Raw genomic sequence first — 23,870 nt, 5'->3', positions numbered from 1 at the left:
GTTTAATTATTCCCTGGAATAAATTCCCTTACTTTACAAGTATGGCATACTGCTGAAATCTTTCATTTAAGTATTTTCTAAAACAACTACAATCATGTCCCATGATAGAAAATAGATCTGTACTAAATGTAGTAATATTTTCCACTGATAAAAAAAACCTTCTGGATTAAAAAAAACCCAACAAGCCAACACAGAAGAAATCTGATTTTTTAACCTTCCCTTGTATCACTTTCTTAATTAAAATACTATTTCTCTTGGGAAAATAAACTGATTACTGGACTGTTAATTCAAGGATAACTGGAAAGACAGACCATATATTTTGAACAGTGTTATTCCCTTTTATCTTTCAGAGCAGCTCAAACGCTTAGTTTGGACTCTAATTAAGAAATTCCATTTCACTGCACTATTAAACTGTAATTCCACGTATTATTTCAATTCTGGTCCTGCATCTTTCAGGTGAGCATAGAATTTAGGATAAGGTACTGAGTAAGAGAAGAGCATTCATACCTGGCTAAAGAGCTGCATCCATCTTTTCCCTTTGGATCCATCAGTTCCAGGCTCACATTAACCATGTCAATGAGGAATGACATGGAAGTATACACTTCTCCACTCAAAACTGTCTGAAAGTGGAAAACAACAACATTCTTTTTCAGAGCACTTGTTTAACTTTCATCTCTGAATTAAACTGTATTTCATAAAAATGTAAACAGCTTTTGTGTGGTGTCTTTCTTCTCCAAAGAGTTTCATTAACCATTACTGGGGTATGGTACATTTCACAACACTGTGGCCTTTAACTTGAAAATGACTCATTTTCACAGCACTGATCTAGAGAGCTTATTTGTCCTTTGAACATTGCTGCCATCAGCAAAATGAACACACCCCCAGACATCTCAAGAGAATTTCAGCTGCACGTAGATTCTCTTACAAGAATCCTTGGATCCTGCAAGTCATAAGGGCGCATGAACTCCTCGATGGGCTCCCCGAGGTTGTTCTCCAGCAGCCCACGGATCAGTTTGTACTTGTTCAGATCCAGAGAGCAGTGCACTGAGGACAGATTGCCATGGATTGAAATGTCTGCGACGGTGTGACTCAGCTCCCTGCAACAGAGAGGAAACCTCAGCGTTTCCAGGAGCTCCAACATAGCAGGCAATTCCTTTAGGATACAACAAAAGGCATCTAAAACACTGCTCTAGGTGACAGCACAAAGTGACCCTGTTTAAACTCACTTGTCCAAGTTTCTCTCTACTTTTAACTTCAGTCTGAAGGGTTCTGTCAGCAGGCTCTCTCCTGTCTGCCTCACCAAGTAGGATGGAAAGCTCAAATCTGCAATGGTGTCTTCCACAGCCTTGGAATACTCTCTCTGGTATCTTTCAGCAGCAAAGATGTCCATGTCCTGCAGATCAACCACAATGCAGTCTAAGAGGCAGATGTGATCCTCTGCAAGTACACAGGAGATAACACATTAAGGAAGAAAAATAAAATGTGTTCAAAACTAATGCAACCTACTTTTAGTTTTGATTTTATTTCACATTTTTTATTTTTTTGTTCATGTTCATCAATATCTGTAACTATCAGATACCAAGCTCACTCACAGAAATGCCTAACTTACATTAGGAATGTATTGTATGTGTGCAATATGCATGTCAAAACACAGCCAATTTGCAGGACTGCTCTTCCAGAAGCTGAACTATAACTCCCTAATCCTTTCAGCTGAAAAAAATCAGCCTTAAAGCTCAGAAGTCATTTCTTCTCCAATCTACCATCTTCAGACTCAGAGCCTCATACTTTTTCAGTCTCACATAAAGGCAATATGTCACTGTAGTATTTTACAAGGCAAAAGAAGCTCCATGGGGTTCCTACTACTCTCACATACCTGGGCTCTCAGGGTTTGGGGCAACAGGCAGCTTTGATGGCTGCCCTGGTTGCTTACTCGATGTGCTCACTGCAGGCTCATTCTTCAGCCTAGGAACGTTTGTCCCTGATGATTTTTTCATTACCAATCCTTCCATTGCTAATTTGGGCTCATCAGCACTTGTTTTCTTCGTGCTGTGTTTTGGGGTTCCCATAGGAGAGGAAAATTGAACTGAATCCTGTTAATGAAAGAAATTAACATTGGATTTTTAACTTAAATTCTAAGGAACCAATGAAGCAAGGCTCAAGCTGAAACAAATTACCAGAATTCCAGTATCTTCTGCTGCAAAAAAAATGGCCAAACTTTTCTCCTATAGCCTTAACAGCAGATGAGAACATTTTCTTTGTAAAAAAAGATTATTTCAGCAACCTTCCTCCAAAAGCTGTGGAATCATTTCAGTGAGAAACTAATTCATAAGCATAAAACTGAAAAGCTCTCATGTAAATGAAATTAACACCAAAACAGAGGGGTAACAGACTGTCATGATATTAAACATTTCTGCAGAATAAAGACTGTTAAATATTTAAAGCCATTTCTCAGGTGATGAAAAACAATATATGCTATTATTTCTGCAAGATCATGTCATCAACTTCATATTTTATTACAGTATGTGAACTAACACTTCTATACTGCACATTTTATGCACTTTAAATACTTCAGCTGACACACCAAAATGTGTCCCAAAATTCTCCTGCAGTTTAAGGTTGGATAAATCTCTCCACTTAATGGTAAATTCCTCACCAGTGAAAAAAGAAAAGTTCATTTATAGTCATGTAAAGTATTTAGACATCTATCTCCCCACCACCACATTTCCAGTGGAAATCCATGAGCTGTCTTGCATCAAAAACCTGCAAATTCCACTACAAAAAGAGTCACATCAACATTAGAAATTTCTTTTCCCAAAAATCCTGCTTGACCAATCTGACAGCCTCCTGTGATGGAATGACCCCAACCACTCTGTGATTGGTCTGGTGGAAGAGGTTTACACACCACCTTTATACTCCAAAGCCAATTTTGGGATTTGTCTATCAATCATTTCAATTAATTAACCACATGCAGGTTGCAATCATCTTCAGTGATCTACTCAGCCCTTACTCCAAGACTGCTCACCCTGCCCCTGCCTCCTGTATTGTTACTATCATTTACCATCTTCCTTCTGTATCCAGTTCCTGATGTCACATCAATCCCTATCATAAACTTTCCTCTCTGATTTTAATTGTTAATATTTTCTTGCCTTACATGGTTTTTAAATATTAGAAAAAAATGGAAAAATTAATTGTAAACACAATCAAGGGTTTTAGGGAAAAAAAAATTGAGGATATTAACATTTAACTTCATACTGTAAAGAGAAGACTGAAAAGTGCATGCAAAGGAGAATCATCACATCACCTATAAATCTATGAATTTATGCAATTAAATCCAAATTAGCAGCTCCTCAGACATGCATAAAGAGCACACCACAAAAACTCTACATCCAATTCTTATAGAATTCAGCAAAACCTTTAGAACAGAAACATAAATTTTAATAAATGCAGTAGCTTTAAGTGCTAAATTCCAGAAGAATATTTTCTGTTTTATAGAATGAATGAGGAGCACCTGAACACTGCTATAAAGATGTGAAATACCTCAAATAAAACAGGATCCTTGTATGCATTGCCTTGCAAAATCCGATCCTCAAAAATAAACATAGGACAGAGGAAAAATGAAAACAAAACCAACAAAAAAAATGCCAAACCCCACCTGATCCCATTCCAAACACCTACATTTCTACATAACACAGTATTTTTAGGCTGAAATAAAATTATTGTGCACACTGTCTTTAACTTATAATGTTAATTGAGGAGTCTAATGCTTACAAACCTGTACTTGTACACTACAGTACAGGAAACAACCCAACATCACAGTCCACTACCTCCTCACAGCAAAGTCACAGGTAGATACCAATCACATGAAGGCAACAGACACACCACAAATCCACTGCAGCAATTTTGTCCATCTAACTTCTAATCCCTTCAAAATGGCATTAGGGGGTTCCCAGACAACTCCCTACTTTGATGAATGGGTTAGACAGAGAAAGCCATCCAAGATGCATCTTCCTTATCCCAAATTTTGTGGCTGCATCTCTCAAGAGCAGCACCAGCCACTCCTGTCCTGTGCTTTGCCAGGTGTACAGCCACTGGAAACCTTTCCCAAGGTTTCACCTCATCAAAGCAACTGTGCACACTCAGTTTCACTGAGAGCAGAAAGGAAGAAATAAACCAAATTCTGTTCTCCAGTGTGTCAGAGCCAACACAGGCTCACAAGTCCCAGCCAACACAACTGCTTCTGCAGTTCAGTGTGGAAATTTGAACAGCTGGAGTAACCAAAGAGGGTGAGCTGAAAGCCCATCTTTGTCCCACGTTCAGGTGTACACCCCGTTGTGTCCTGCTTCCTCACCAGAGCAGCCGGAGTGAGTTCAGCCTCCTTTATTCCCTCTGCTCTCTCAAAACACTCAGCTCACCTGCCCCAATGCCTCAGGTTGGAAACTCAAGGCAGGAAGGGCAGCACAGCACAATCAGCAGCAAGGCAAATCTGTAAGGTTTCCCAGCACACTGGCACACACTCTCATTACCAGCACTATAAAGTCAATATATAAAGTAAAATGTAAGAATCATTTACTATTTTGATTTTGAAATAAAATCCACAAGAACTAGCAAAACTACAAGCTGCTAAATTAAGAAGCAATGTTCCTACCTTGTTCTTTAATGAAAAGGTGCCTGGCATTCCTGCAAACAGGAATTTGTTCTTCACTTTCAGTTTTCCCAGATTAGCTACAATGAGACTGTTAGACTTGGAGCTCTCAGGTATAAGAAGAACAGGAGCCTCAGCCTCAATATCAAGAAGAACTCGGGAAGCTCGCTGGGCTTTATCTCTCACCTGGAAAGAGCAAAATTACATTTAAAAAATAATTACAAAAATTGCAGGAAGCAGGTGATTATTTCCCACTGATTAGCACTGCACTCAGGATCACTACCCTTGATTTACAAAATTAAGATATAAGAGTTTATACAAAAAAAAAACAACAACAAAGCAACCAACAAAAACTCCTCAAACTCTTGTTTAGGCAGAGAATAAACACTCATTTAAAAGCTGTTATGATGTAAACAGGAAAAACGTGTGCAAGAGATGCAGCACTAAAGAGTGACAGGCCCTCTCACCCCTGAAATTAGAAGCAGAACAGACACTACTCAGCTCACTACATAACATGCTACTTAAGAAAAATTATCTGCAAAAAGCAAAGTCCCATCATTTAGAACAGATGTTTCAAAATCAGATTCAAACTTCCCACCCGATACACAATGAGGCATTTTAATATCCAAGTATTCACTGATTTTCCTTCAATTATGAGAAGCTTCTATTAAAAGAAGACTGTATTAATTACTCCCACATTAGGTTGTGGGGTCTGTGGCTGGCCTGATTATTGAAACACTCTATCATGCCCTATATATTCTATGTTGATAGACTCTATCTTACTCTACAATCTCTATATTCATACACTCTACCATGCAGAAGTTCTGATTTCCTCAGCCTACCAGACATCAAACTAAATCAGAGACATTCACCTGAGTGGAACACAACTTCTCACCTGGCTCTCCTAATTCAGTATTATTACCTGGTGAACAGTGAAGAATAAAGCAAGGTAACACCTTGACCCTTTCTGTCCAGTGCATCCTGCAGAAACTAGTGATGCCTTGAGGCATCACCAGGCACTGAAGTTTGCAAATTTGGTATTCTGCACCTCCAAACAGCAGCAGGATGGCCCTAATTAAGGTTTCATGACTACAAGATGAGCCTGAGAACTCTCTACCAACACCAAAACTCTAAAACTTCCCACCATTTCAACTCACTTGAGTTGATGCATTAACCTAAATTATATATTACATTTCAGCTGCAAAAAAGCATAAAAAAGCATAAAAAAAAGGCCCAGACATACTGTTTGTCCTTCAATCGCTGCTCTCTGCCGTCCCAAGACATCTTGGAGCTGAGTGAAATGCTGGATGAAGGACACCACCTCGGCCTGGAAGCGCTGGGTGTGCACATACTGGACAGAAGCCATCCGCAGGGACACACGGACGTCGCATTCCCGCTGCAGCAGTGGGTCTGGCCTCCCGTACCTGTGAGAAGGGTTGGAAGTCAAATTTACCCATCTTTAGCTACATTTTAGAAGCAGCACTAAGACATTTTGCTGCATTCCAAATAGTAAGATAGATTTAACTAATGTTCACAGCATGTAATTAACACTATTTCAGCCGCAGACGTGAAAAGTCGGGTTTGTGTTAATTACTTCTAAATTTTGTATATTTAAGTGCTGTTGAATTTTAATTGAGCAGATAGGAAGATCCTGCATTTGGAATTTACCTTTAATCTCTGCATACCAGATAGACTTTTGGTGATTATATATCAGAACAGTGGCTTTTAAAGCAACTACTCCACTGCAGGATAATGTGTACATTCAATTCTGTATCAGTGTGCTGTCATATTTGAAATTAATTCCATAACATTACTTGGATAATCTCTAATCTGATTAATTGGAAAACCAGGAAACATCACAAGACCCATTTCTTAAAACATAATAAACAAATTCAAATTTACATTATGACAAAAGTAAACCCCTTATTCTAAAATCAAGGAGGAAGGGAAAATCTATTTCATCAGTTGAAAACCCCTTCCAACTTTAAAAAAAAAACCAACCTGTTTTAGGTAGGAAGAAACTGTCATGTAAATACTTTCATACAGCTTTAGAAGGAAATAAAAAACTACTTTTCCTTTTCCATTTCATTGTACATTGCAAGACAAAGATAAGTTAAAAATCCTAAGTTTATAACTGAAAATATTCTAAGTCCCACTTAAGTCCCAAGAGTCCGATCATGCAGTCCTGACAGTTGTGGGCTTGGGTTTTTTGGGTTTGTTTGACTTTTGGGGTTTTTTGGAGGGTTGGAAGTTAACAGAGTAAAAAGCTAATATTGAGTAACAAAAAGTTTAAATTCATACTTAAAGATCTGAAAAATGAGTGCCTCTTCACCACTTGTAGTGAAACGTTCCCTGTAAAATTCTCCATGAGATGTAAGATCACTTAAGGACAGACTTCCAATACTTCCCTGCAAGGCTAAATCTCCCTCTGCAAAACAAAGGACAGACAATCAGGATCCTCAAACACAGATCAGTTACTAAACCCCAAAAGTTTCTATTAGTGGGATACCCTCATTACAAGTAATTAATTAAGTCAATACAATTAAACATTAAACCTCATGTTCAAAGAAAACCATTGTTTCTGCTACAAAGATTATAATAACCCACACATTACTCTAGGCTTTACACACATTATGTGATTACACCACTTTGATTTGTGAAACTTAGATACAACTCATTGTTTTTTCCTTTAGAACAGTAATAAAAACTAGTGTTCTGCTCTGTGAAAATTAAGTATTAAAATTGTAGCCAATTGTAACTAAAATGATGAAAGGTTTGACATAATCTAAATTATGATTTAAAATAAACCCTATAAAAGCAAAGGAAGAAGCAGTGGGAGGGGAATGTACATTCTGCCCAGAAAAAACAAACAAAAACCCAACGAGCACCAAAATAAAAACATTTAAAATCACAATTCCATTGCATACCTTATTTTATTTTAAGCTGCAAACAACCTGAGCACTTCAATCTACTCACCAATCACTTCCAAGTGAGCTGCAAGTTTTGCCACACTGGCTTTAGCAAGCTCGCTGGTTGTCTTATTCAGGACTAAGGATAAAGAATGGACCTGGCCAAACAAAAGAGGAACAAATTGGTATGAAAAACATGACTTCAGAGCTTGAACATCTTGTTTAGCTTTCTTTCCAAGACAATTTCACTGTAACACATGAATGGCAGACAACAATTATCTGATTGGGAGACACTGAAGGAGAGCAACCTTTTTAATGCCTTGTTTGCATATGCATGGGTCTCCCAAGCAATTCAGAATGATCAGGAGAAGAACAAATCCCAGCACTGTTACCTTCATCTTCTTCTCTTTCAAGATTTGTCATGTGTAAATTAGACCACAGGGCCTCTGGGCAAAGATAAATTATATACACATACATCATGTGTTTTTCAAAAAACATGTTTATACATATAGATGCATAAACATATATGGATATATATTTATAATATATAGACTTTTTTCCATAAATAAACTCCATAGTACCTAGAACAGCACAGTGTCTACTGTAGCATGTTAGGTCTTTAATATTGAAGCACTCTCTTCATTAAAGAGAGGGTAACAGAGCAAGGAAGCATTTTGCAAATGTTCTGCTTTTCTATAACTCTTTTTTTCTAACTACATCTACACATTTTAAATCTGCTTTTGCATTTATGCACACTCCCCACTAGAATATAAAACACATGATGTAAATGTCACCTAGATCTTCTATAAACCAGATGGTTTATGACAAACAATCCAATTACTGTTTTGCATCTCAAGTATACCTTTAGATCCAGCTTAGTGTTTACAGGCTCTTGGGCTTGAGAAGCTGACAAGGAATTTATTTCTGCTTTGATTGTCTGCTGAGTATCTTCAGGCTGAGGCTTCATGGCATGGTTATCAGCAGTGGATCCAATCCCAAAGAAATCCAGTATCACTACCCAAGTTTGCAAAGTTATTAACACATCTAGACAATTGAAATCAACATCTACACTACGGTTAATTTTGCTATAGCGAGAAGAAAATTCAGGATGTTTCCTATCCACTAGGAATATATTGATATGAACTAATGAATCATCAAAGTTACTTTTTCCACAGGGCAACTTGGATCTGTCTCCTGATGGAGAAGGAGGTGGAGTCAGAGGATACTCAGAATCAGCATCTTCTTTTTGCTTCTTACGGGAGGCACAAACTGGTCTTTGGTAGAGCTGAAAGACATTAGGTGCTTCTTCCATATGGGAAGGGAGGGAACGTGGCATATCTGGATATTCTGCATTGGATACTAAGGGACAGGACTGTGAAAGATATTCCTTATGTGCTAAACTGGATGGTTTGGGTGCTCCACGGGACACCATGAGGTTCTTATACTTAGAGTCTGGTTTCTTTTCCAGGAGATCTTCCATCAGCAGGGAACGTAAGGCAATCTGAATGGACAAGGTTTGAGGGTGATCTTTGGCAAACTCAACATCAAAATCCTGAAACTTAAGGCTGACAAGCCCTTGAGCCCCAAGTGTGAGATCACCACTTAACTGGACCTGGAGCTCTGAGATGTGGAAGTTTGCTTGAATTTGAGTAAAAGATTTTGTTTCCCTGATAGCTAAGGGCTTGTTTGGAACAGAATTAAAACTAGAGTGGCTGAATAAGCCATTTTCCTTCCGTTCACTCAAGAAGTCTGTGCTTGTACTATGAAGTGATGCTGAAGGAGAACAAAGACCAGTTGGAGATACAGAAGTGGTTGAAAATTTGTTCAAGTCTTCACTGTAAATTAAATTATCCAGAGTCTGAAGGACTTGTTCATAGACATGTTTTGCTAACACCACCTACAGTGTAGAGAAAATAAACAATCACCACATTGGAGCTCTCTACATTAATGCCATCAATACATATACTCTAAAATTCCTAAGTGGAATTCCAAACCACAAAAATTTTAAGTTCATCCAAGAAAAAAATAATGCAAAACAAGGTATGATGCAAAACTGAAGCAAAACAGTTCTTTTGTATTAGCTCTGCAAGATGACACCACCCAGAAACACATGGGATGGGATCCTTGGATAGGATACCTTGTATTCCTGGGCAGAAATCATCCACACAGAGTTAGTTACAAATAATTCACCAGCTGAGCTTACACAGTAATATATGAAACAAACATTCTACTTAGCCATCATTGTTTGTCTCCTAAGCGTTAGAAATTTCAGTTTTCTCTACTTAAAAACCTCTGCTCTTGCAGAGATTTTTTTCAAGGAAATGGCCTTTTAATTCTTGGATTCAACTACAACTACAAATGAACTTATTTGGACAGTGACACTTTTCCTTCTGTGCTCAAGTTAAGAAAAAGTTATACCAATTCATAAAGATGTCTAAAATGTCCCCAGACATGGTTAAATATTGGTCATTATTATTATTATGACTTAAGACTGTCTCTTCTAACCAAGTGTATAAGGATCTGACATCTAAACCACCAACATGTTAAACCTGAAGACACTGGCCTGAAAAATACTTAACTTCTATACAGGGAAATATTTTTATATTGATAGTGGAAAACTACATTTCTGTACCTGAAGAGGATTCACAAATTTCCCTTCGATCTTCATAATGCTTGATATTTCAAAGTCTTCATTACACAGAGGAAATGTTAAATACAAATCTTTCTCTAGTGGTATCTTTTCCAATTCAAACTGGATGGTGGTGTTATTCAGAATGTGGAAAGCTTTAAGAGAAAGTGAAATTAAAACAACATTAGAGTAAGTGAACTGATTAGGCATAAATATTGTATGGAAGAGGTAACACAGTAGCTATTGAACTTGCTCAGAATCTGAGCAATGCTGGACTAAGGTTTTATGGTCATGTTTTGCTCAATTTTTGCCTAAAAGGCACCATTCTGGTTTTGATTAGGAGACCAAAAATGGATATAAATACAATAACTAGCACATTGTCATTAAAACTGACCAATGTGTTTCAGTAGGATGGGTGAAGCAGAATATACAATCAGACCTATGGTCAATACACATTTTTAACACATTTACTACTCATAATATAATAATTAAGACTCCTCTGATTAACATACCATGGCCTTTGTGTAGTGATTCAAAGAAGTCATGACGAGTAAAATGAGATTCTTCCTGGCTGTTAATGCTGGCAGAACCTGATGAAGAATGTGGCCCATGGGGTATCTCACTTGCAGGCTCCTTCTTGTTTGTAAATTGACTACTATTTAATGAATACATCTTAATATCTTTAATTTCAACTTGCAGCCTATCACTTGTAGACTCATCTTCTCCTGGTACAAAATTCTGAATAGATATTTGTCCTAGATGACCTACAAGCAGCTCAGAGCTACCAGGCTTTCGAGGTATGGAGACAATTGGGGATTCAATGTTTACATTTAATATAAGCTTGATAGTATCAGCTTTGAGGGACTGTGATCCAAATGCATCGCCTTCGTTATCTTCTGCACTGGCAACATCTCTTGATCGTGGTGTGGTATCAAACAAAGAAACCATTTCACTGTATTCAGCAGTTTTAGTTGCCAAGACTGTTGTAACTTTCGAAGCTGCACTTTTCAACATGCTGCGGAAATTCTCTTCCAGCTCATCCATGGACAAAGTCAGTTCTTTCAAAAATTTGGCTGAGTGGTTGTAGTGCAAGGAGGCCATTTTGAGGTTGAGAGAACACTCCTCTTTCGACTTTTCTGTGAAAATGAAACTTAAAGCATCTGGAAGGCTATTTCCATCATCAAGCCTAAAGAATAAAGATTCAAAGAAATTTCCATCGCCAATGAGATTTTCATACCGCCCTGTGTTCCCTATGCTCACCACATACTGGTTCTTTACATTGTCTTGGGTCAGATCCATAAGGTGAAGGCACCCAAGAGAGCCATTCACATCCAGTTTACTACACATGGAGACATTGACTTTGGTGCCACCAATACTGGCTGTTGCAATTTTTCTGCCGTATTTTTCTCCATTTGTCATGCCAACTGTCCTGAGGAGGAGTACATTTAACCAGTGAATATCAACTGCTACCTCTGTGTTCTGTGCATAAGTAGACTGGAATGTTTCCTGTTCCCTCCAATCTCTCTCCATGTCGGCTGTTAAAGGCTGAGGACTAGAATCTTCTTTCTCCTTGGGGAAAGATTTCTGGAGAAACCCAATCAGTTCAACAATAGTCTCTGGGTTAAGGATGATATCCAGGTTGTTCACCTGTACAGAGATCACCTGCAGACTGCTATCCAAGTTCATCGATGGGCATTCTGCACTCACGAACTGATACTCCAATTTTATCAAAGACTCTTGATCTTTTCCATTGTTACCAGGTGAGGTGTTGGAGGCTGTAGTGCATCTCTCTGCCAAACCACCACCATCAATGGGACGTGCATCATGTGGTCCAGAAACTGGGGACTGAGCCCTGCTGTCTCGAAGGCTTCCTGTTGGCACATCAAAGCTCAGGTTCTTATGAGAAGCCATCAAAAGATCAAAATCTGTTCCGTATGTTTGCATAGTATCAACCAGTAACAGGCCATGGACAGTCAGGGACACCTCTGCATCATAAGGCCTTTTCACAAAATGGGCATTGGTGCCAAAGACCTTGAGCACAGAGATGTATCGCCCATTACTCTCAACACCCAACTGCATACAGTTTACTTTGAACTCAGCCAAAAGCAGCTGGGACTCAACAAGAACTTCCCGAGTGTGCTGCTCGAGCATGACAACACTCTGTGTTAGATTCATTACAGAATCGTGCAAACTGCCAAACTGGTCTACCTCTGCAAAAATCTTGTCTTTCCCTAAATGTAGGGCATCTGAAGACTTAGCTTCAGACGTACTCAGCTGTGACAAACAGTTCTTCAGAGCCAGGATTTTGTCTTCATTGATGTGAATTTTCAAGTCTGGCAGGTTGCCAGACAAGACAGCTCCTGGGTATTTTGGGTCAGATGTGTATATCAGTCTGCGCTCCAGCTGCAGGTGAACATTGAATTTTTCTACCACATGAGTTGGACCCACATCACTATCCTGAACGTGCTTCCAGTTGTCCTTCACATGGCCCACCATGATCTGAAGGTCCATAAAAGAAAGAGTGTATCTCTCATACATTTTTTTACTCATTAAGTGTGCCTGTAGCTGCTCTTCACTTATTTCTACTCCAGTAAATTCGGACATTTTGATGCCACTATTGGTGTTGGATTCTGGCGGTGGAGTATTGGGAGGAGTTGCAAGAGGTGTTTTATATTCCTCATCACTCAGTTCATTGACTTCTGAAGAAATGGCACTTGCACTCCTCTTAGAGTCTTCTGTGGATTAAAAAACCAGTAAACAAACAAATAAAAAAAAGTATTCTCCTCCCTCCTCGGATGTTTCCTATGATTATTTGATCATCCTGTCTTAAGTCCTATTTTTTTTAACACAAAGCATATCTGGTACTGTCCTTGCTTCCTTCCACTGTCACTTCCTTTTTCCTCAACAAGAAACCTACTATACTTGTACATTCTCAGAGGTGACAGTCACAACCCAGTAGAGAAGCTATTAAAAGACACTTTTGTCTCATTTTTAACCCACTTACTGCAAGATTTACTTTTGACCAAGTTGGCATAAAAGAACCCATTACTCTTCCCATGCAATTCTTCTGATCTTCAAAACCAAATGAAAGGTAAGAGCTACTTAACTACAGTATTTTTATCACCAGAAGGTTTTGTCCAACTGGCTTTGTTGCCTAATACTAACTTTCATTTTATTATCTTAAGGATTTTTTTCTACTTTACAAAGCAGGAACACCCCCCAAAAACTTCCCTGTACTTCTTTACCCTTTTTTTGAAGCTCTGACATTCTGAAAGAAGAAAGAAAAAGAAAGCTGCAAGAATTCTAGATCATACCTTGAGAATTTGTGAGTAACATTCTTCCCAGATCTACAACAACTAACACAGGATCTGCAAATTTGAAATCATCAGGAAAGATCACCTGAGGGGCAGAGATATCAAGGCACACAGTCCAGCTTTTGCTGTTTTCCTGAAAGTTAAGAAGAAAGATATAACAGCCCACAAGACAAAAACCAAAAAATGCCGTGTGAAACATCAAATTAGCCACTTTTTCTCCTGATGAGCTGACTGTCACAAACTCCAGCCACGCTCAGGTTTGGTACCTTGTTAAACCACGGACTCCCACTGCAGTCAATAAAAACATTTTCAGCAGGTGAAAACATGCCCTGAACCTCAAGTCTGGACTGACTGACAGCAAAAAGAATCTACAACAACACCTGGAAAACTCCCCTCCTGCTCATCACACAAGCACAAAGAACATCACCCAAACACCACCAAACCTCACTCTTTAGAGCTCCAAGTCCTAAACCAAAAGATTAAAAGTCTACATAAACATTTTGAGGGTAAAAACTTACAATGAAGTCTCCAACTAATAAACGATCAATGGTTTGTCTGATTTCAGCTTTTGTCTGCATTTTCAGCTTGTTGTACTGTCTTCTGGCAGCTTCAGCCACTCTTGCCTCTAACTCAGACTGATAACCAAAACCTGCACAAGAGAGGGAAAACTGACTAGGTATAACTTTGTTCACCCTTTATTGAATCAGAAGGAAAAAACAGAAAGAAAAAAGATAAAATATTTATTTTGAATTTTAGCAGTAAAATTTTAGCAGAACAGGATTTTGCTAAAATTTTGAATTTTAGCAGAACAAGAAAACAGACAAGGTGAAAGTCACTGTCTGTGCCTATTCACCAAGCTGTTGCACAGAAAAAATGAAGTATTTAAGCACAAAATAAATAATCCCACTAAAAAAATACTTCCCAATCCATCTTCTGGTCTTTATCTCACAGATCTTCAGCCCAAGTAATTAAATTTGAGTAAGACAGAAAGGGTGCTAATTATAGCCACAGAGGAAATTCTTACTAAACATTAAGATGTGCATGTGTAGGCAGTGGTTTTTTGTTTGCTTGTTTGGTTTGTTTGTTTTAAACTTGAATATTTAAGGAATATTCTCACCTTGTTAGAAAAGGTGTCACATCCACCTTTATACCAGGTAACTTGAATCTTTTGGTATTTACCATAATCAGCAGAAAAACAACTGGTATTTCAAGACCATTTTCATGTTCCTAATGTTACTGTCACCTCTCATCTCCTCAGAAACTTAACAACCAAAACTGCAAAGGTGTCCACTTTCTAGTGATACAGCCTTAGGTAATAAAACCCTAAATCTTGCTGCACTTAGAAATTTGAGGAACCAGTATGTTCAAATCTAAAAATCAAGGTATCTCAAGAAGCTGTAACAAAGGGCAGCCTTAATCTCATCAACAAAAAAATACAACAGAAATTAAAATACTATTTCCTCTGTATCATTACTATAGAAATACTCTTTTAATTGCCCTCTCAAAAAAACTCCTTCTATTGTGAGGGCAGATTACAGGAACAAGTCCTCTCTCCTTGTTTATGCATTTTAATTTAGGGGACATGAACATGGAGCATAACAGCAACTTGCAATTTTTAAGCAGAAGTTGCATGAGTCTGCCAAAACAAAATGATTCAATTAAACAAAGAACAAAATAAGCAAAGGAACAAACCCCTCCAGACAAGACTGGGAGTATTGTTAAACTTGAACTTCAAGTGAAGATTCTTTGATTAGTGCTTTATATTTCTAAGAACGAAAATAAATAAAAATCAAAGACAAGAAAAGATGTAATTCCACCAACAGAACCCCAACCCCACCAAAAAAACACATTAAAGGTTAACCTGAGGTATGAACCCTTCCCTTGTAGAAGAAGTCAGCTACTTTCTTAATGGCTTGTGGATTGTAAATAATATTTAGAGGTCTGGTACTGACTTCCAGGCGCCTCTCAAAAGTGCTGTGAATGGGATTTCTTTCATAAAGCATCTCAAATACTGGGGCATCAGGATCTGCAACCGAATAAAAAATGACTTACAAAAAGCAGCTGTTAAAAACCCAAAACAAACAAATAAGACAAAAGCAAAAAAACAACTCCCAAAGAATTTAATAACTGATTTTTAACTGGTACTACTGGGGAAATACAAGTGTGTAAGAATTCTTCAGTAACACAAAAGGAATACGATCAACTTCTACAATCAACAGACTTCAAGAAGTTTATATATATAAAAACATTTATATAATTTAGGTTCTAATGCTGAACTCCTATCTATTTCTTCTTAAACCAAAACAAAGAGTAAGTGCAACTCCAATTGAAATAAATAATTTCTTCCTTTCTTTACAGTCAACCTGCATGCACCCTTACATCGTAAATAAAGCTTCTATGATTTTATCTTTACCATTTGCAAAAAGCATTTGCACAAATTCAGACTCTAGGCACTCAGTTTTGAAATTTCTGGTTTGTAGGAATTATCTCATCAAACATAAAATGAAATCTTTACCAGTGTTCTGATTAGTCATTTCTGAGGACAAACTTTGGAGTCCAAAGGAAGACATGCAGCCAACCTCTTTTTGCTAATAAGAATTTAAAAGAAAAAGATTGTTTAGATAAAATCAACCAAGCCACCTGATATAAGCATAAAAGTCTTTTCTGTTGAGCTATATGTACAGTCTGAGATTACTATATGCACTTTTTCCCTGACATGGTCAAACAAAAAAAGGCAATGTGACTAAGATGCAAACACTCTCCACTCCTGCAGCAGGCAGGCTGAACTCTTGAAGTCCTAAGTCAGTACAAAGTACAAAATACATGCGAAATCCTCATGGCTCTAGATTCAAATTTTGTTCACTCAGAAAAGAACTTTGACACCTTTTCTAGCATTTACTTCTGCATTTAGTGCATCAGTATACAGGTGAAACCAGAATCTCTGCTTGGGCCTCAGAACTTTATGGAAAAGAACAATCACTGATTAAGAAGCAATGCTGATTGTTCCAAAAATCAAATGTTGTTCAACAAATTATCTTCTTCTCAACACATATAACTGAAAGGTTGAAGTCACAAGCACATAGAATAAAAATGAAGAATTCTACGAATGATATTTGGAAAGAGAGGGAAAAAGTAAATTCAAAGGGTTGAAACTTTTCCTCAAGACTTTTGTTTTCCCTTTCTGGGATAAGGAATATTTTGAGTTTTGGAATATGACTATTTTCATACACAATTATGCATCCCACATAGTAACTTATAGGGTTTTTTTCACCTACAGGGTTTGGGAAAACAAGAACAGGAAATATGGTCCTTTCTGTTGCCAAATCCCTCAGGAAAAGACCACCAAGTTGAACTTTGAGAAGGGAAGACTTTCTGCGAGGAAGGGATTCTGCCAAGATCTTTACACCTGGAACATAAATACATAAAATTATTTTGTTTCTTTTAGTACAGTGTACATTTTATTTCAATTTTACAAATAAAAAATACTGTCCAACAAGCAAATATTTTTTAAGTCTTTATATATATTTATTTCTACTAAAAAATTCAACATGAAAATTTGTTATATAGTACAATGATTTTGAGGCAGCTCTCATTTTTTTTAAGAAAGAACTGAAATGGGCTTAATACCTGAAAACTCCAGCTGCATAAAAGCAGTCTCTTCTGCACACAGTATCTTTTTCTTCCTATGCAAGAGAGTGAAAGAACCACCCTGCAGCTGTAGATTTAATTTAGCAAAAACATGATCTCTCTTGGTAAAAGTATTCATGCTGGAAGCATCTGCAGCAGGATCAAAAAAATCATCTGTACCTAATAAAAAACAAAAACAACATGTTAAATAAATTAAGTTTCTCGAGGGCTACTGAAGAACAAGTTCCTATGAATATGAAAATAGAGATTTTTCTATCTCTTGGAAGGAGAAATAGAAACAAAAAATAGAGCAGATATACCTTTTTCCTTAAAAAACCTGAATATTACATAGAATTCTATTTCAATCAAGGTAATGTAAGCCTGAATTTACAAAGACCCCAACAACCCAGTACTATTCCTGTTACACCCACATGACCCCACACACACACTTGAACAGAAGTCCCAAAGCTCTTTGCCATAAATGACAGTAACAGTGGAAATAAATACCTTCCCTATATTGCTTTGGAAATAAGCAGGTATCCAGGTACCAACACACTGCCCAGGTTGCTGAGCTTGGGCAGGCTCTGCTGCCTGGGTACATCAGCTGGCACAGAATCCTTTAACAGGCCCAGAGCTCCTTCTGCCCACCTGGACCAGGTATCAAACCATGGGAGCAAACTCTGTGTTTCCATACCCAGTATGTCTTCAGGATTCCACTGCTCCTTCGCGTCTGGCAGCAGCCCTTCAAAAGGTTCACCTTCATATGTCTGCTGAGCATATCCATACCAACCTCCCCAGCCAGGAAACCACGACTGCAGGTACTGCAGCATCCCAGAGCTGCTGCTGTGGGCAGGTTCTGCTGGAGGGGAACCTCCAATGGAATCAGGCAAGGGCTCTTTAACACTCTGTTTGAACATTCAAGACATACATGTTACTGCTGCTGAGTGAGAGAGTACCACTAGTTGTTGGTGTGTACAAAAACCACCACAATAAAACCAGAAATTCATCTCCTATTTGCTCAGCTGTCCAGCAGTGATAGTCTCAACTGATACTCAGCCTAGAGGAGAGCAGCAGCAAAGAAGTAACAAACATCATCACTTAACTGCTTCATATTCATATTCATATATAAATATGCATGTCATTATACACACATGAAGCCACACATTACTGGTTAAATCTTAGTCTAGAAACACTGAACCAAACAAGTCATTTGACACCATAAAGCACAGCTGTACATTTTAGCATTTGTATTTGCAAGAGATGATGTTGTGTTGTTATGGAGATTAGCCCATATTTAATGAAGTGTGTTCTCCAAGTTATTTCCATGAGGCTCATTTCTGCCACATGTTTATTTTGGGAAAATATTCTTACAGGCCTTCATTTACACTTTCTGTTTTTAAGATGGAGAGTACCTGACCTAGAATTCTGGCATAGATCCTGCTGGGGAAGATCATCATATGGCAAGACAAAAGATTTCAGTGTGGAAGTGACCCAACAGTAAAAACTTCAGGAACTGAGCATTTCTGCAATTTTAGTATTAATGCCACAGTTCAAAATCAACAAGAATACCTGCTAAGGCTCTCCAGCAAAACAATACTTCAGATAATCACTTAAAAATTCCAAATATTACCCTGTACAGAGAATGTTCTCACCTCAGCTAAGTCATGAAATTTATTATGAACTATCTCATACAGAACCTTCAACTCTTCATAAGTCTGCTCATCCTCAATACGATGCATTTCTGCCTGCAAAGACAAAAAAGGTAAAGTACCTGCATTAAAGGAGTACAGAATCCTGTTCACAAAAATGTCAAGTATCTCTGCACTGAGTTAGGGACTTGTTGAAAAAACTAAAATGGCATTAATGATCACATCCAAGCACCTCAGCACACAAAAATTAATCAAAATCATGTAGGCAACTGTAACACTGACATTCCCCTGAATTATAAATAAAGCTTATTTGCATTGTAAAATACATTATTTTATGACTGTAAAAAAAAAAATCACAACTATATCCTCCTGTTACAAATAAGAAGCAAGATTTGCAGCACAAAAATTAAACTAGGGGAAAATAAATTAATTTAACAGAACGCCTTGCTTAGCCAGGAGCAAAAAAAGCTTCTGTCTTGAGTAAAGAAGGAGGAAGTGAACTGGGTAAATTAGGACAATGTAGTATTCATAGTCAGTTACTCAGACATGTTGTCTTCTTTGTACTGATTAACAACTTGTTTGAGGGAACTGATGATTCACCCAAGTCTAAAAAAATTTGTCATGAAATGACAAAGCAAAAGACATTTTTCTAGTCCACTGCCATTACCCTTGTTATATTTCACAGCTCTGCTGAACACAATACAAGCTCTGGCTTTGCCAGGTACTATCAAGATTTTCTGTACACTGACCTACTCCTACAGCTCATACCCAAATAACAAAACTAAGGATTACATACAACTTGAAAGTATCAATATAATTGCACCTTTAATTAATACAGGTGTGGTACATGGTGCCCTGAACTGATTTGAAGAAAGTCCCCCAATATACCTAAAGATAAAAAGCAGTTAATTCATGGGTTTTTTCTTTCTGAAGTAGGTTATAAGTTTATTATTAGGGGCACTAAATTATTCATCCTCAAATAAACTTGGAAAACCAAAACAAATAAAAAACCCTAACAAAACCACCCAAAAACCCATAAACACACTGTCAAGTAATCACAATTTTTCCCAATTATCTACCCAAGTATATGGGTAGACACATTTCTGGTATTTAAATACCATTTGGATCTACAGAGAACATGAGTTAAGAAAGTATGTTACCAACTGTCACAGGCATTCTATAGCAGTTAATGCTATTTTTGGTGAACACTGGTTACAGCTCAAAAACCGGCTTTTTTTGCACAGCTTTTTGCAGTGCAAAACAAAAACACATGAACCCTGCAGCTCACACACCTCCCACAAGCCCAGGCCTCATCATTAAAATCATTAAAAGCTGTGGTCAGCAGTCAGTTCAGTGAAAACGACCTGCGGTACAAGTAAAGATGGTTCTTAACTTGGTCACATTTTAAACACGAAAAGACGAAACAAACCAAATGTAAGATGATTAACCATCACTGTAGAAGAAACTCAAATCCAAATACCTGGTCTGCAGCAGACAGTGGTTCCCCCTTCAGCTTGCTGTAGTACAAGTCCGTGTAGGACACGGCATCCCGGGCCCGATGCAGTGCGAACGCCCATGTGGAACGCTGCCTCTGCTCCCTGATCTCCGAAAGATTTGCATTCAGAGCAAAGATCCACCACTCCCGGCAGCTGGAACAATTTTCAATTACTGTATTATCAGTATTTAATTAAAAAAACCCTAAGGCTTTATGTTCAACTGGTGAAAGGTCCAGAAGACTCAGTGAAAAGGACTGGGCCAATGGCCAGGAAAAGCAGCAGCATTGGAGCCAGCACAGATGGGCTGGTCCTACAGACTGTGTAACTCCCCAGGGTCCCACCACTCCACTGGGATCTAGTCCAGCTGCCACATATCAGGCACAGACAACAAAATTCAGAGTTACACAGGCTGGATTGAAAGCCTCAGGTAAGGATAATTTTACATTTGAATTACATTTGAATATTTAAAACTGATTTCTGAGGTAGGAGAACAAAACATGAAAACTGAATCTCTAACATATGATTATTATGTATATTTTTGTAGTTGTCTCATTCTAGTTTTTCTAATACAGCTGACAACACCACATATGAAGATGTACTTACTTCTCTGTTACTGCAACCTTTGGTTTCCACTTCCTGAATTTAAGCTGTCGTTCCTTTCTAGCCAATTCCTTTAAAAATCCCATGATCTGCTGATACTGCATCTTTTAATGAAACAACACATGGATCAGTGAGGTGATACTGGAGTGTTTTCCCAAGAAAACAGAAGAGGAAAAAACCCAGCCAAAAACCCAACCACAGGTCTGGTTTACTGGTGTCAATGCCCTGCACATGGTGCAGAATTAAGATTAATGTTAATCATAATTCACAATTTTGCTCCCCAGTGTGATATATCTTCTCCCAGCCACTAGTACTTCATGTGTGACATTCCATTTATGGCTTTATTTACAAATACACAGAATGAAATCTTCCATTTCAGGTTATCAACATAACATCAGCTGCTACTGCATATTGTACAGACCAACCCACCCCAACATGCCCCCTTCTTATTACTACAATAGACAAACAACAATTTGATTATTTTTGCAGTAACCTGTTTCAGGAACATAAGTAAGTAATTTTGAATGCTTGACTTTAAAACAACTTATTCAATATATCTCTTTGAGCTGCCTCCCAAACAAAATCTTTCAGAGAGTATTAATTTTATGTTACAGTAACAGCATTTAAGCTGTCACAAACACTGCCACAGTTTTATGATGGCTGTTCCAGTGAATGGTTGGTATTTACCTGGGAAAGCTTCAGGGGTATCGTCTCGAGCTGAATGTCACATTCCAGCCGTGGAGTATGCCGGGATCTTAAAGGCTCCTTAGAACAATTCCTCTTGAGGAGAGCAGAAGTGCAGACAGGCTCCATGATGTAATTATGATCACGACTTTCCATACTTCTATCCATTGCTTCCTGGGGGTTACAAGCAAATTACTCTCTAAGAAGTGAGTGTACAACAGTCACTAGGATGCACTGGTTTTATGCACTAGAATGTACTTTATTAGCAGGCCAGTCCATTGGAAAAGACTTCTTGAACATGTTCTCTCTTCAAAAGTAAAACAAGCTATTTCACAGCACAGCCTTTGTGGGTTGCACATGTATCCTATCAGTAATGCATGAAACCATAGATTTCTGCTGCTCTTGAAAGACCAGCTCCAATAAATTCTGCATCAATCAGGTCTGTAGTACAGAAAGGAAACTAACAACAACCTCTCTTTCATATGCAAAACCTCTCTCATGTACCTGTAGCTGACCAGGAGGCAGGTCACCCAGTAAAGTGCAACTGGTATCCCAATAAACACTGAAATCAGCAACATCCAACTGTTTTTTCCGCATCAGCTTCTCCACCTGGAGTAGAAGAAGTGGGGTAAAGTTAAGATCAGATACCATGTGCCATGTAGTTTTTAGTTCTACATACCAATAAAAAACATGAAACGCTCAGAATCGATTTATTACAACAACCAAAAGATTTTTAAAATGCTCTATGTTTTTTGGAATATTTGCTAGCACCCATAAAATGCATCATCCCATCTGAGCTGCTCTTGTACACACAAGTTGCACTTACTGGTTCAAACACTGCATTTTGCATTGAGACATTTTTGATGCAGATGCCAAATGCAAACGGCTGCGAGGGATTTGTGACACCATCTTCAAACCTCAAATGCACATCCTGGATTTTTAACTGGACAGAAAATAAACATTACTAGAGATATACTATTTACATCATTGTAGCAGATAACAGCATTTTCATTAATGCTGAAGATATTTAATATTTAATTTCTGCAATTTTAAAAAAAAACTTCTACTAGATATTTAACCTAACAGAAACCCTATTCTTTATTTCTGGTTTTGTACCCCCTGGTTCTGCCTTCTCCTCAGATACCAGCAGTCCCTGCCCTTCTCCCCAGATACCAGCAGTCCCTGCCCTTCTCCCCAAAAATCAGCCACTTTCACAACACACTGTCCTTTTTTTTGCTATCCTACAATTATTCTCCATTTCAAAGGCAGATGTGTAACTGTCAACCACTCAAAAGCAAAGACTTACTTCGATGTTTTCTACAATTCTTGTGACTACAGATGCAGTAACTGAGTACCAGTAAGACTCCCCTTTCTGTTGTTGTTCTTTCTGAAAGAGGAAACCCGGATAAACATTACTAACCACTGCAACAGCTGGTGAGGAGACAATATACTTTGTTACACTGAAATCACTGTTAACAGGGAGAAAGAAAAACTCAACAAGTTAACTTAAAACATTTACACATCTCCGACGTGTACGACGTAATGGTGAGGGGTGGTAGGATAGAAATTGCACTATGTCAGCATGTACAAATCAAATTCTAACTCCATTTCCTGTGCATTTCTTCCCTCTCTTGTTAGGAGACTTAAATACAATCCATCTACCAGAGGTTTCTTTACTGTGAAACGCAAGTGTGACTCACCTTCCATTTTTCTTCAAGCGCCAGCAGAAGGGCTTTCTTGTGTTCCCTTTCTTGCAACTTTTCCCTTTCCTCATCAAACTCTTGTGTTTTTTCTGGTGCACCAATTAAGTGCAGTTTTGAGACAGATATCACCCATGGATCCACATGTGGACGATAAAAAGGGATTTGTAGTGTTATTTTGCCAATGAAACCTGAATAAACAAAACAGACACACTATCAGATTTCTGTGAAAACTTACTTTATCACCCTTGAAAATACTCAAAGAAAAAGTGGTGTAAGAAACAAACAAGCTAAACCAGAAATAACCTAAAAATCAGGCTACCTCATTTGTTCAAGCCTCTGACTCACAGGTCCTCTAAAACATGCAATACTTCCTGCTTAGAAAATATCTGTCCTGCACACACAAGCAAAATACAAACCTGCCTTTACTTCAAATGGTAATTCCAGCTCCTTTAAGGCATCTTTTTTTAGTGGCAAGTTTTCCAATTCAACAGCACCTATACAAAGTGGAAGAAAAAGAGAAGTCTCCTAAGCAAAACTATGTTAAAGATAGCCAACTTGAACACTGTAAGCTTAAAATGACTGGCATTGTTTTTTTTTAATTACATGGTATTTAATGA

At 38.0% G+C, this 23,870-nt stretch overlaps 1 protein-coding gene across 3 annotated transcripts in view; it reads right to left on the bottom strand.

Annotated features, from left to right (window-relative positions):
- Positions 1-23,870, bottom strand: part of VPS13D (vacuolar protein sorting 13 homolog D) — a 95,931-nt gene that overhangs the window by 68,708 nt on the left and 3,353 nt on the right. For all 3 annotated transcript variants that reach the window (XM_014257260.2, XM_014257258.2, XM_088066601.1), the window contains exons 3-29: positions 23,670-23,747; positions 23,251-23,441; positions 22,857-22,937; positions 22,377-22,493; positions 22,055-22,159; positions 21,554-21,724; positions 20,870-20,970; positions 20,251-20,419; positions 18,774-18,866; positions 17,816-18,026; positions 17,122-17,301; positions 16,770-16,900; positions 16,010-16,082; positions 15,356-15,520; positions 14,013-14,143; positions 13,495-13,627; positions 10,693-12,915; positions 10,184-10,335; positions 8,414-9,448; positions 7,619-7,709; positions 6,944-7,070; positions 5,886-6,066; positions 4,646-4,828; positions 1,874-2,090; positions 1,227-1,437; positions 926-1,097; positions 508-620 (exon numbers count right to left, since the gene is read on the bottom strand). In XM_014257260.2, coding sequence (XP_014112735.2) covers positions 508-620; positions 926-1,097; positions 1,227-1,437; positions 1,874-2,090; positions 4,646-4,828; positions 5,886-6,066; positions 6,944-7,070; positions 7,619-7,709; positions 8,414-9,448; positions 10,184-10,335; positions 10,693-12,915; positions 13,495-13,627; positions 14,013-14,143; positions 15,356-15,520; positions 16,010-16,082; positions 16,770-16,900; positions 17,122-17,301; positions 17,816-18,026; positions 18,774-18,866; positions 20,251-20,419; positions 20,870-20,970; positions 21,554-21,724; positions 22,055-22,159; positions 22,377-22,493; positions 22,857-22,937; positions 23,251-23,441; positions 23,670-23,747 — 6,835 coding nt within the window. The remainder of the gene's footprint in view (positions 1-507; positions 621-925; positions 1,098-1,226; positions 1,438-1,873; positions 2,091-4,645; positions 4,829-5,885; positions 6,067-6,943; positions 7,071-7,618; positions 7,710-8,413; positions 9,449-10,183; positions 10,336-10,692; positions 12,916-13,494; positions 13,628-14,012; positions 14,144-15,355; positions 15,521-16,009; positions 16,083-16,769; positions 16,901-17,121; positions 17,302-17,815; positions 18,027-18,773; positions 18,867-20,250; positions 20,420-20,869; positions 20,971-21,553; positions 21,725-22,054; positions 22,160-22,376; positions 22,494-22,856; positions 22,938-23,250; positions 23,442-23,669; positions 23,748-23,870) is intronic.

This window comes from Pseudopodoces humilis, chromosome 24 (genome assembly GCF_049639895.1).
Source record: "Pseudopodoces humilis isolate 2021_Gansu_Grassland_sample_001 chromosome 24, ASM4963989v1, whole genome shotgun sequence".
Lineage (NCBI taxonomy): Eukaryota > Metazoa > Chordata > Aves > Passeriformes > Paridae > Pseudopodoces > Pseudopodoces humilis.
Note: the sequence above shows the minus strand (reverse complement) of the source record. Positions and strands in the feature narration are given on the sequence as shown.